The 13,942-nt window shown below is 52.5% G+C and overlaps 1 protein-coding gene across 1 annotated transcript in view; it reads right to left on the minus strand.

Annotated features, from left to right (window-relative positions):
• Positions 1-12,923, minus strand: part of LOC111146013 (SH2 domain containing adaptor protein B) — a 135,355-nt gene extending 122,432 nt beyond the window's left edge. Inside the window, exon 1 of the mRNA XM_022501376.1 lies at positions 11,763-12,923. Within this exon, the coding sequence (XP_022357084.1) occupies positions 11,763-12,476 (714 nt within the window). The 5' untranslated portion in view covers positions 12,477-12,923. The remainder of the gene's footprint in view (positions 1-11,762) is intronic.
• Positions 12,924-13,942: the final 1,019 nt, after the last annotated feature.

Genomic DNA, 13,942 nt, shown 5'->3' on the forward strand with positions numbered 1-13,942 from the left:
GAATACCACACACACATTACTGTTGTTGAATGTTTAAGATAATGGAGACATCTTTCCCCATCTTGAAACAAAAAGAGAATAAATACAGGCAATATTACTTGATTGTTGTGGTGGGGAAAATGTATATATATATATGCATTGAAAAAAGGCTAAGAGAAAAACAGTGAAATGTTAACGATAGTTTCTTTGAATTATAGAATTAGAGTTGGTTTCTCCTTTAGTTTTGCTAATCTGCATTTTCTATACCAAACTTGCCTTAGTTTTGTTTAAAAAAGGCGGTGGGGGGTGGGGTTGGAGTTCACAGATATAAACATTGAAACATACCAAAAAATCTAAGCTTGCGGTTCTGAGAACTACCTCAGAACACAGCCAACTCACAACTGCCCCCCACGGAAGGGCAGGTAGAGGCTGCACCATTCCACAAATGCCACGCAGGCTCCAAATCACATGCATGGCTTTGGAATGCACCAGAGGGATTACAGGGCTGTCTGGCTTTCAGGGAGTGCACATCCAAAAAACAGTGAAGCTTCACTGTAAAGAACCTTCTGGTCATTTTCATTTTCAGAATTTAGTCATGGCCTGGAGAAACCAGGAAAGTCCCATTCCTCCTACTTGTGTTCGTCTCCTCCCTGTAGGTCACATACTGCTGGGCCCTATGTAAGGGAGAACTTTCCCAACAATCACAAGTGCTCAGCAATGAAATGCTCTGCTTAGCAAAGCAGGCAGGCTCCAGCCCTGTCCCTGGAGACTTAACCCTGGCACTCAAGTTTACCCTTCCGACGTGCCCAGCTCAGGCATGCAACACAGCAGGTGGCCTCTTTTTTTTTTTTTTTTAAAGATTTTATTTATTTGTCAGAGAGAGAGGGAGAGAGAGCGAGCACAGGCAGACAGAATGGCAGGCAGAGGCAGAGGAAGAAGCAGGCTCCCTGATGAGCAAGGAGCCCGATGTGGGACTCGATCCCAGGACGCTGGGATCATGACCTGAGCCGAAGGCAGCTGCTTAACCAACTGAGCCACCCAGGCGTCCCAGGTGGCCTCTTTTAAATGTGGAGAACTGGGGTAGTTTCAGGTGCATGGCAGGCAAGGCCCTTTACACACAACCCCCTGCCACCTTCTCCATCACCTGCAGTCACACAAAGGCAAGCCCCGGGCTCTGGCCCAGCAGTGCTCCTCTTCTGCTCTCAACCACTGTGGACAGGATGCCTTCTGTCTGCCCATGTGCACCTTCCTCTGAACCCATAGAGTGGTTTTCCCCAGCTGGGATGGAGGTCCCCCATGCCTCGTTCAGGTTCTCAGGAACCTCACAGGCCTGGAGGTAGCAGAGTGTGTTCTGCTTTTAGCCCTAAGACTAATGAGCCCTGGGTCATTCCCATCTGCTGAAGTATAGGACTGCTCCTCTGTCGTCCTCCCCACCTGGGTTCATGATGAGTTATCCTCCCTATCACTCAGGCCAAGACTTTGGCATCACCCTTGACCTCTTCCCCCTCACACCTCACAGTGCATCCATCTGTCAGGAAATCCTGCAGCTCTACCCAGGACATGTCCTGAGGTCCGTATCTTCTCCTCACCCACCACTAGTGCCCCTGTTCCAGCAGCCACATGTGCCCCAGCTGGCCTCCCCGCTAACCCTGGAAAGGCTGTTCTCCACTAGGCAGGCAGAGTGATGCGCACAGAATCCAAGTCAGAGCCGGTCATTCCTCTGCTCAGAACCTTCCACTGACTTCTCATCTCACTATTTCAAGTGATAGACCCTTCCAGTGGCCCCAGGGCCCACTTCCCACCTGCTCCGCCCAGGCATGCTCCTTTCCCTGAGGCCCCTGGGCCTGCTCCTATCTCGGGCTTTTACCCTGACTCCTTCTTCCGTGCAGAATGCCCTATCCTTGGAGCCATGGGAATCCTGCCTTCAAGTCCTCAGCAAAGCCCTCTGAGACCCCACTTAAAATGGCATCACACCCCAAACTCAGGCCCACCCTAGCCTCTTTATCCGGCTCTACCTCTCTTCACACTTCGGACACACTATCTTCCTATCTGACATTTGCTTGACTCCTCTCACAAAGGAGCAAACTCAGGGGAGCACAAACTTACAACCCCAAGATCAAGAGTTGCATGCCCTACCCAATGAACCAGCCAGGTGCCCCCAGGGAGCACACATTTTTATCAGTTTTGTTCACTGCTGTCTCCCTAGCACCTCCATAGAACACCCAGCACCATAGCAGCGCTCAGTAATGCCTGCTGAATGAATGAATGAATGAACGAACGGGGAGAAAGGTCTTGGTATAAGTTCTCATGGCCCATTTGAGGACTTAGGGTCCAGCCTGCAAGTGAAGGCCCAGCAGTGGGCCAGTGTTATCCACTTCTCCCCACTTCACCCACCTGTCAAGTCACTTCTCCTCTCATGGACCTTGGGAAGCCCCTTTCTGACCATCATTCTTAAGTCCCTCTTGGAAAACACAGGGCGTGAGTCATTCCCCAGGGCCCTGACTCATTCTCTCTCCATTCCTTGGACCCACCTCCAAGATCCTTCCTCTACAGCATAATGGGAAATCCAGAGAGGGCTCCCCTTGGAGAAAATGGAAAGGAACTGAATGATTTAGAGGAAAATTCAATTCTTCCTGGCTCAGCAGTTGAGAAAGCGAAAAACTCTCAGGAAGCTAGTGCCTCTGAAAGTGAAACATTAATAGAAATATTACTGGAAAATACCAAACAGGAAGAGAAGGAAAATTCCATTGTGGAAGCAAGGTCCTCTGTCGATGCTCCTTAATGGTCTCAGTAAAGTATTTCAGAATCAAAACATGGAAAGAACCGGAAATCAATCAGGCTGTCACCCTTCCTGTGGACTGAAGCTTTGGCCAAGCCACCTCCACACCCGCAGCACAAAGGGCAATGGGCTCAGAACAGAAGATCCACAGCCGGGCCACCGGCTCAGCCAGTACCTGCTGTGAAGCAGGGCAGACTCAGTTTCTCCATATGTAAAATGGGCATTATAGCACCTTCCTTACAGACTGACTCTTAAGAAGCAAATTAACTATGGGTATGAAAATGCCCTTAAGTTATGAAATACTTACATAAATGTAGGAATCAGTTGCTCCTACAAGGCTCACAAACGGTATTCCTTCCTTTCTTTCTTTCTTTTTTTTTTTTAAGATTTTATTTATTTGACAGAGAGTGAGTGAGAGAGCGCACAAGCAGGGGTAGCAGCGGGAGAGGGAGAAGCAGGCTCCCCATGGAGCAGGAAACCCAATGTGGGGCTTGATCCTAGGACCCCGGAATCATGATCTGAGCCAAAAGCAGATACTTAACCAATTGAACCATGCAGGAGCCCTGAGGGGACGTCTTATAGAGAGTAAGTCTAACCACAAGTAAGGCAGAGGAAATTCAGGCATGAGACTATGCAACCTGATAGGGGATGGCACATGGGCCAAAAACAAAGTTCTGGATCTGGTTCCAAATCTCATCTCTGCCACTTACTGGTGGTATGGACCTTAGACAAGTTACTTAACAGCTCTTTGCCTCATATGTAAATTGGGAATGACAGCAGCACCTACCTCAAAGGATTTGGTGTGCTGTAGGAGTTAATGCATATGTAAAGCACAATGAATAGTGCCTGGCTGAGTATGTGTATTGGAAGCACTGGCTAGTATTACTACGTGGAAAGCTCCCTCAATTGAAGTGACAATGCTTTCTTTACTCAAGTGCGTCCTCCTCCAAGAAGACTTCTCTGCTTCTCTGTTTAAAAAAAAAAAAGCAAACAACAACTGTCTCCCGCCCCCCTTATCCTGCTTCTCCTTTGGCTCCATGGAATCAAGGTTCTGCCCAGAACAGCCCCTGTGCCAGGATGGCTCTCAGCCCACCTACACCACTTTGTTTACTGATAAATTCTGCCATACAGATCTGTATTCTCACCTGCTTCCTGTGTCCTCACCAATAAGCTCCTTATAGGCTGGCACTATGAACCCCCGGCTCATCCCTGTACCCACACAGCTCCTGACAATTTGGCAATTTCTCAGTCAACACAGGCCAAAGAGAAGTTACAAAGACAGGGCAGCAGAGACCACAGCAAACTCTATCTCCATCCTACTGGAAACCCATGGCCACCACTCAGAATGCCGACAGGTGGTGCCACCAGCCAGCTAGCATCCCAGCTCTCTGCTTCAAAGCTATAAATCCTGATTTAGTTTCTAGGGCCAAGCCTGACCTCCCCCTTCTCCTACAGGCCACTACCTCTTGGCTCTCCCAGCACAAGATGTAAAGCTCCAAGATAAACCGCCCAGGGGAGCACTTGACACAGGCAAGTTGAGCTTTGCTAAATGACCAGAGGAAGCCACACCTGTTTCAGATTTGCCCTTTAACGCCTATTTTATGGGTTAGAAATGCTTTGGGGGTGGGGAGAGGATAAGGTCAAGTCTTGGAGGTTAAGTCGGGGGAAATCAGTCCTGTTCTGAGATTGTCAGATTAGATGATGGTCACCTGATCTCCTTTTAAGGAAACTTGGGCTCCTTGTTGATAAGTCCAAGGTGCCATTAGTTTTTTGGGGTTTTTTCCTTAAAACAGCATGCACAGGCTCACCAATCCTTGGAGGAAGGGAATGCTTGGTGTTAGAATGAGAAGACGTGACAGTTACAAGACACACATTTTGTGCAGCTGTCCCTCGAGAAACGCCAACTCTGCGTTCAGAATTTCTCTATAAAATAATTCAAGGGCTGCATTAACATTTCATTTATGGAACTCAGAGGCAGATGGGGGAGGGAGAGAGTAAAGCCAGCTCTGGGGCCTCTTCTGGGGACCACCAAAGCCCAGACTGAAAGGGGTGGGAAATCAGGCAGAGGGGTATAAGAAGAGGAACATTAAGTGAAGGGAGGAGACACATAATGCACATTTCAGTAAATATCGGAGCCTTACTATCTCCATTTAAATCACGGAAAATAGTAAATTGATAAAAAATTTAAAAAGCATATAAACTTGGAATTCAGATTGCACAGATGTGATCCTGGCTGTGTCACTTGGTAGCTGTGGGGACGATAAGCAAGTCATTAACCTCAAAGCCTCGGTTTCTTTATCTATAAGGTAAGGGCACTGCTACCTGTGGTGGATGGATCGCATTGAAGGCCTTGATTAATGGCCTGCCCACATCCCTGCCTTTTGCCCTGTGATTCTGCAACTCCTCCTCTCTTCCTGAATCCTGGCCGGCCTTGTGACTTGCTTTGGTCAACATAATGCAGCAGAAGGGACAGTGTGCCAGTTTCTAGCCTCAAGAAACCTTATGGGCTTCTGTTTTTTTAGAACACTGCCATGATCATATGAACAAGGCTAGATGGCTGGAGACTGAGAGACAACATGGGACAGAATCCAACGTCTCAGTCAGGACCATCCTAATCTAGCTACACCCAAACATGTAAGAGAGCCCAGCCAGGATCAGCAGGGCTGCACATCCACCCCAAAAAGACCGCAGATTCATGTGTGAGCCCAGCTGAGACCAGAAAAACTATTCAGTTGACTCGTGGGCTTGTGGACAATAATAAAGGCTTATCATTGGGACAGCTGGGTGGCTCAGTTGGTTAAGAGGCTGCCTTGGGCTCAGGTCATGATTCCTGGGATGGAGGCCTTCAGCAGGCTCCTTGCTCAGCAGGGAGCCTGCTTCTTCCTCTGCCTGCTCTTCCTGCCACTTCTCCTGCTTGTGCTCTCTCTTTCTGACAAATAAATAAAGTCATTAAAATAAAATAAAATAAAATAAAATAAAATAAAGGCTTATCATTTAAAGCAGGGGTTGGAATCTATAGACTGTAGGTCAGCTGCCTGTTTTTGTCAATAAGTTCTTTTTAAAAAAAGATTTTATTTATTTCAAAGAGAGAGTGAGCACATGCACGAGAGAGAGAGAGAGAGAGAGAGAGAGAATATGAGCACACACGAGTGCACGTGAGCAGGGGAAGGGGGAGAAGCAGACTCCCCTGCTGAGCAGGAAGCCTGACACGGGGCTCGATCCCAGGGTCCTGGGACTATGACATGAGCTGAAGGCAGTCATGTAACTGACTGAACCACCCAGGCACCCCTGTAAATAAAGTTTTATTGAAACACAGCTATGCCCTTTAAAAGATTGTCTATGGCTGCTTTCCAGCTACAAGGGCAAAGTTGAACAGTTGTGATGAAGACTATCTGGCTTTCAAGCCTAAAATTATTCACTATCTTGCCCTGTAAGAAAAAGTTTGCCAACCCCAAGTTTAACATCACCGAGTGTGGGGTGATTTGTTATGCAGCAATAGCTAACTAATACAGTATCTAGACCTCTTCTGGGGTGATTGTAAGGATTAAATGACCAATTAAGTGGTTAGCAGGAAGCCTAGAGAATATTTATCTTCTGGGTAATCAATGGAGAAAACCGGGTTTGATAAAAGCAGCATTTTTCTCACACAACTTTCAAGGGACAGGACTTCAAAAGAGAAAGCATCCCAAGCCAGACCACAGATACCAACTTTGGCTCTTACCTTTTCCATCTATTACTTTCTAAGACCTAGAGAATATGCCCATTAACCAAATGGAAACTGACAACTCATGTTTGACTGGGGCTTCAATCAAGCCATGCATCAATGATTGCATGTGAAAAGGCCCAAAAGACCAGTTACAACTCCCCAGCAAGGCACACGAGACACCCTTTCCCCTTTCTGACCCCAATCTCCCTCTGTAATGCCCCTACCACACCTACTCTGCTGAGCCTCCAACCATTCTTTCCCAAGCCTCCAGGCTGTGGCACAAGCTGTTCCATCCCTTCTGCATGGACAGCACCCCCTCCCCACCCCCTACCCCTGCCCCATTCCCTGCCTAGGAAATTCCCACTCATCCTTCCAGAGTCTGCCTAAATGTCACTCCCTCCTGACAGGTCTCTTGGACTTCCCAGAGTCGAGGCCTTACCAGCCCCTTGCACGCACTTCTGTTTTGGCATTCCTTAGGTCTCCTTAGCTATTATCTGTCTCCCAGACTAGACCTTAAGAAGCTGGTGCTTAACTGCAAACTGAGACGTTTCCTTCTTGGAAAGCTGGCCACCACTTATTCTCTGAATATCCCCGTCTAGCATGCTGCTCAGACACTCTTTGCTGAATGTTTAAAAAAGAAAAAAAAAGGTTAGGCATGATATTATTCTTTAGGAAACATGTTATTTAACTCAACTGTGTGGATGCTGACAGAATATAAAGTGTTGGTACACATTAGCATGTATTTAAAACTGGGGAAACTGATGTCATCATGCATTTTGACTTTCTCAGTTGTGGTAGAAACATTTACTTAATTATGATAAAAGAAACAAGACTTCAGCAGAAAACGTAGTGGGATGAGACCTGTTCAGCTGCACAAAGGGAGGAGACTGACCAAGCTACTGGTTTCTTTTGTCACTGTTACTTTTTTATAACGACAACCTGAAAGAATGATATTTCTACTGACAAGTTTCCTTTTCTCTTCCTGGGAGCTTAGGCCCTCATGGTCTCTCACCTGGACTCTAACTGTCCCCTAATCTGACCCGATACCCACCCCCCCCATTGTAATAGCCCAATCATGGCTCTGAATCTGTCCTGTTCTCAGCTCACCAGTTACAAGGACTTCCTGTGGGGTCCAAACTCAGCCCCCCACCTATTTGATGTCATCTTTCATTCCCAAGGGAGGCAAGGGCAAGAAAGCTCTGGTTTCCAAGAACACACTCCATCCCGAAGTTCTGTATGTGCATATATATATATATATATATATATATATATATATATATATATGTATATATATATACCCACACACATACATGCATGCAGACTTACATCCACACATGCACACAGAGCCCTGACACAGAAGTCCTGCCCCCTCCCCTGCGCTGAAATTCCATTTCCATCTCTAGATCCAGCTCAAAGCTGCCTCCTAGGTAAAGACCTCACGAAATTCCCCAAGACCAAACCCCGGGGGAAACAAATGATGAAGATAGTGCGTAACGATCTTCTCCAGAGACTTAGGCCAGAGAATACTGGCAAGTCTTCTGCAGCCTTCATTCCTTCCCCCTCTTTCACATGATTCTAAAAGGGATAATGACCAAGACTGGATGCTTTGTGGGGGGGGGGGGGGGGGGGGGGGGGGCTGGAGTGCACGCGCCAGAGAACTCACTGGGAGAATGAAATGATGCCTAAATGCAGAATAGGGAGGCCCGAGGCAGGGCCCCCAAAGATAAACCATAGTGGGACATGGCACTGGAGGCACTGAAAGGATGATCGGTGGACCAACAGCTTCCACTTCACACCACAGTAACTCCCAACTCAGGCCTGATGTTATAAACTAACACAGGGCCTGGCACCCACACAGTGGGAGTGGGGGGAGGCATTCATCAGCCTCATGGGTTCTTGTCTTATCCCTGACAACTGACAAAAGGAAGCTGGGCCTGAGATTAAGTGGGGCACTAGAAGTGGGTTTTCCTGGGTCCATGGGTGAGGGGTAGAAGGCAGGCTCTGAGGTGTTCAGGACTCGATCTATACAGTATGCCTGGCTTTCCAAAAGCTGTCTGGCTGAAAATAATGTGGAAACCAGGCTGCATTCAGACTGCCTGACCAGGAACGGCACCGGGGAGCCGGGGTCGGGGGGTTGGCCCCACATGAGTAGACAGCCCTACACAGAGAGCAGAGATGAGGGGATCTAAAGTCTTTGCATCCCAAAGCAGTTCCAACCAGAAGACCCAGGGGGAGGCTTAAGAAGTCACTGCTACATAATGGCCCTCAAAAGTGCTGATACCAGGATCAGCAGCAAAAAAGATCACCTAAGAACTTGTCAGAAACGCACATTCCCAGGACCCACAGTAGGCTAGATGAATCCATTTTAAAGAGCCCTCCAAGTTCCGGTTTGAGAACCACTGCACAGTGTGACTCTTGGTGGCTGCCTCCCCTCTTCCTCATTAGAAAGAACATCTGGTGGCCGAAACTCCTGTCTCTGGATCAGAACAATTTCTCAAAAGATCAAAGGGCTCAAAGTCACAACCCAGTAGGTGAAATGCAGTCAAGAGAGATTAAAAACAAAACAAAACAAAACAAAAAAAAAAACACCTCTGTCTGCTCACATCACTTAGCAGCTAAATCCCTTCACTGGCTCTCACTGTGCTTAGCTTCTAAGGTCCTCCCTAACACAGGCCCTGCTGTTCCCCAGGGGTCCGGCACAACTCTAACCTCTCAATGCCAGCCACAGGCACTTTACCGGCATCCCCTCAGTGTCAGGCTTTCTTTCAGCAGCCAACCACAGCCATGGCCCCTCCCCCCCACTATGGCCCTCCCTGACTACCCCCACTTCACCCCTCCTGTAACAGCAACCCCATCACAGCACTCATCATCCACACTGCACACTGGGCCATAAAATTCCAGCACCCAGCAGGGGAGGGCACAGAAAAGAGCCATAAAAAATACTTGATGGTGAGGGGCGCCTGGCTGGCTAAGTCTGTAGAGCATACAACTCTTGATCCTGGGGTTGTCGGTTTGAGCCCCACAGTGGGTGTAGAGATTATTTAAAAATAAGATCTTAAGGGGTGCCTGGGTGTCTCAGTGCGTTAAGCCTCTGCCTTCGGCTCAGGTCATGATCTCAGGGTCCTGAGATCGAGCCCCGCATCAGGCTCTCTGCTCGGTGGGGAGCCTGCTACCCACCACCCCCCCGTCTGCTCTGCCTGCTTGTGATCTCTCTGTCAAATAAATAAAATCTTAAAAAAAAAAAAAAAAAAAAACTTGGGGCGCCTGGGTGGCTCAGTGGGTTAAGCCTCTGCCTTCAGCTCAGGTCATGTTCTCGGGGTCCTGGGATTGAGCCCTGCATCGGGCTCTCTACTCTGCAGGGAGCCTGATTCCTCTCTCTCTCTGCTTGCCTCTCTGCCTACTTGTGATCTCTGTCAAATAAATAAATAAAATCTTAAAAAAAAAAACAACTTGACGAACAAAGCCAACTCTTAAACACACTTGACTTTCCAGCTATAAGCCTTATCATCCCTCAGTATTGAAATAGTCTTAATTGTAATTAGGGGGGAAAAATGTCTACTAAAGTTTTGAAAGTCAGAAAAGAAGACTTTACAAGCGACAGGAGAGAAAGATTTGCCCACCAGGGAGGTGATTGTGGAGTAACCGGCGGGGTACCAGGAGTCTAGCACCATTCACTGGGAATCTCTCCATCTTTACAGGTGGGGCCTTGCTCAAACCAATCATACTGAGGAAAGGCAGAGTCTCCCAAGCCAGCACGAACCTGAGCCATATGTAAGATAGCAGGGAGCCTCTTGGTGTTTTCCTCACACATCAACCAGAAGCCCTTCATCCTGGGGGCTCTCAGAGAAACCTTCCCCTCCTCCAAGACAGCACCTGGGTGGACACCTGGCTCCCAGCTTCTTATAGGAAGCCCTGAGTCCATGCTTCCAAGGTGTGCCCCCAAACTGGCTCAAGGGGGACGTGGGATCCTCCCCTGACGGCCCACTTGGCCTTTAGCAGATCCAGAGGGGAGGGGATACTCTTGGGACCTGGGAGCTCAGAGAGAAAAAGCCAGGCAGAAAAATTAAAAGGAAGGGCATCCCCTTACTTCTCCTGCTTGGAAGACAAAAACATCCCTTTCCAAGCACCAGCTGGCAGGTAGGAGCCTGTCTCCCTCCTGTCTGGACATCCAGTCCTAAAAGGAAGACTATCAGTCTTCCCCAGCCCACGCCTGAGAAAAATTTACCTTTGGGAAAAGGTGGGGGTGATGGGGAGAACAAGAGGGACATCAGCCTGACAGGGCACTGGGCCTCAGATGTAATCAAAACACTGCCTTCCACCATAAGTAGACAGAACAAGTATTATTTGATGGGGGAAGGGAGAGTGCCACAGGAGTGTGAAGGGGGAAGAGAGGGGCCCAGTCTGGCTATATGGGTGTCCTTCAAAGAGGGGGATCAAAATGGCCTAATATATTGGGGATGTGTGTGTCACAAAGTGGTCTTCCTCATTCCTGGGGCTGTATGGGGTGGGATGGGATCAGGAAGAAAGAGGTGAGGATTGGAGGGTGAATCTCCTTCCAGCCCGATGAACTGGTGGAACCCCTTGTGCGCTCTGCGGGAGGAACTGACTTATGGAAGTGGAAAGCTCCTGGAGGCAGAGTATTTCAACCGGAAAAGCATGTGTGGGGGTTCCCAAGGCAGCCCCAGTACAAAAGGCCGCTTGGATTTGGAAACCAGGCGCGAGGGGTGAAGCAGGGCAGGGCTTTTAGTAGAATTTACATATATACGTTTAAAGACAGTCGGTCTGAATCTGCCACCAAGAATGCTGTGTAATATCAGGAGAGTCCCTTCCCACCTCTGGACCTCAGTTTCCCAACCACAGAAGGGGGGGCAAGGGTAGAGGGAAAAACAAAAACAAAAAACGCTCCTCTAAATCCGTGCCAGCTCTGACTTTCAGACTTTAGGTCTTGGGGGACGGAAGGGCTGGCTGGGTTTTTCTTGGACAAGGCTGGCAGGACGCTCTGGTCAGGTTACTTCCCAAGGAGGACACCTGGCTGTGGGCTCAGAGAGGGGGCGTTTTAGGAGCAACAGTTAAGAGACTGTGTCGGGGGGGAAAAAAAAAAAAGAAAAAAAAAGAGGCTGTGTCAGAGGCCGAGGATCCCGGGGAAAAAGCGTGCGATAGGGAAGAACTGGGACGCGGCGTGCGAACCCTTACCCCAGGGTCCTAGCCGGAAGCTGATGAAGGAACCAGAACGTTGCCTCAGTTTCCCCGTGCGCACAGTGGCTCAGGAACCTGGGGTGAGAACAAGGGGTGCCTTACCTTGTCCTTTTTGCCGGCCCCGCCCTCCTCCGCGGCCGAGGCGGCACACTTGTTGAGCAGTTTCTTGCCACCGCAGGCCGTCGGGCTCCAGGTGCGGCCGCCTGAGCAGGCACCCCCCGGGAGGTCTCCGGCACCGCCCGCGGCGCTCTCCACCTTGATGAGGCGGTGCTTCGGAGAGATGTAGCGCACCTCGGCAGGGGTGGCTGGCCGCCGCTCGCTGCTGCTGCGGTAGAGGTGCGGGGAGCCGGAGGACGACGACGAGGACGCGGCAGCCCCTGCGCCCGACGAGGCACAGCAGCAGCCCGCGGCGCCCGACGCGGACGAGGCCGAGAAGGCGCGCTGGCCCCCGCCCGGCTCCCCGCCGCCGCCGCAGTAGTCCAGGCGGCACATGGCGCGCAGTTTGCGCAGCGACGAACCGGGCCCGTTGTAGGGGTCCTCGAAGTCGCGCTCCTTCTGTGCGCGGTAGGCGCGGATGAGGTCGCTCGTGCTGCCGCTGTCGTCGGGCAGCGAGCCCGACGAGGTTGAGAAGCAGGAGGCGGCAGCCGGACCGCAGGACGCCGAGGCGCCCGCCGAGGCCTGCGGCACAGCCTGGGGGGGCTGCGAGGGCCGCTCGCCCCGGCGCCGCTGCTCGCGGTAGTCCGGCCGCGGCGGCTGCGGGGGGCTCTTGGTCTTGCTGTTGCCCAAGCTGAAGTACTTGTTCAGCCACTTGGCCATGGCGAGAAGCCGCCTAGGGCCGCGGCGCGGGAGCCCGGTCCGCCGCCGCGGCCATTCGGAGAGCAGCGCTGCGGCCCAGGTCCCTCGGCGCCCCGGCCCCGGCGGGGGGCGTCCGGGGCGCCCGCTCCCGACGCCAAGTTCAAGTTCTCTCCGCCGCCTCCTGCCGGCCGACCCCGGCTTCCAGCAGCTGCAGCACCGCCCTCCGCCTCTGCCTCTCGCCGCCCGGGCTTCGGCTCTCTCGCCCCTTACGGGCGCGTCTCATGGGATCCCGGCCCTCCGCCCCGCGGACAGCGAAAGGCCCGGGCGCCCCCCAGCCTGGGACGCTCTGGCCGCGCGCTCCGCCTAGGAGCGCTCTCCTGCCCCGTCGGAGCCGCAGCCTCCACCTGGGCCGGGATCTGCGGCTGCTGCGGGAACTTGTCGGCGTCTTTGGCCCCCCTTCTTCCTTCCCGAGAGCGCTGGGAGAGAGCTTGGCCCCGCAGCCGGCAAGCAAGCAGGAGGGAGAGCGAGCGAAGGATGAAGGGAGGCAGCCGGCGCCCGCTCGAGCCGCGCGCCCGTGCCCGTCCCGGCGGCGCCTGCGGATGCCGCCGCTGCTGCCGCCGCCTCCCGAACCGCCGCGTGTGTGACACTCGGGCGGCCAGAGCCCGCCCCGCGCCGCGGCCCCGCCTTCCCTGGGCTCGCGCGCGCGCCCCGCCCCCAGCCCGCCCCCGCAGGCCCCGCCCCGCCCCGCCCAGCGAGCCGGGCCACCAGACAGCGGGCTAAGCCCCGCCTTCCTCGTGCCCGGGTCTTCTGCAGGCGCAACTCTCCACCTCAGCACGCGCCACCACCCGCGGCCGCCTCGGCGCCAGCCCCGGGGTGGCGCCTGAGGGCACCGGGGTCCGGCAGCGCTCCTGGCCCCGCCTCGCTCGCAGCCCGCCGCCGCCTGGGACGTGAGGTTGCCAGCGTGAGCCCGCCGCGCGCACAGGCCAGACCCGTGCGCGTCTCCTGGTACCCGCGCGCTGTGCGCCTCAGGGACCCACTGTTGGAGGCTGCGGGGAGCGGGGCTGAATTATCCCGGGACATTTCTAGTTTACAGCGTGAGCCGCGCGAAGGAAGTGAGGCCCTGGGTCCCCTCCAGGACAGGGTGCCTTATCCCCTTCTTGAAGGGACGGAGACTCCGGTTCAGACCCCACGTGCCCGATCTGCGGAGGAGTCTCTGTGCTAATGAACGTCTTAGCAGTCCCGCTGACGTACGCGGCCTGGAGGGGCGGCCCCGGCCCGGCATCAGTGGCAGCGCCTGGCTGAGGGGAGTCCGGACGCTGGCTCATCTCACCTGTGAGGAAGTGGGGTCTTTAATCCCGCGCACAGCCGACCTGAGTCCCAAAGGAGGGCCGGCCGCCCAGGTGGGCCGGGCTGCCACTTCCCAGTCTGGTGGAGCCGAAATGATGTCATTTCCACCAGTCCCTACTTGGCAACTTAAGATCGTCCTT

Source organism: Enhydra lutris, unplaced genomic scaffold (genome assembly GCF_002288905.1).
Source record: "Enhydra lutris kenyoni isolate GAN:26980312 unplaced genomic scaffold, ASM228890v2 scaffoldscaffold13, whole genome shotgun sequence".
Lineage (NCBI taxonomy): Eukaryota > Metazoa > Chordata > Mammalia > Carnivora > Mustelidae > Enhydra > Enhydra lutris.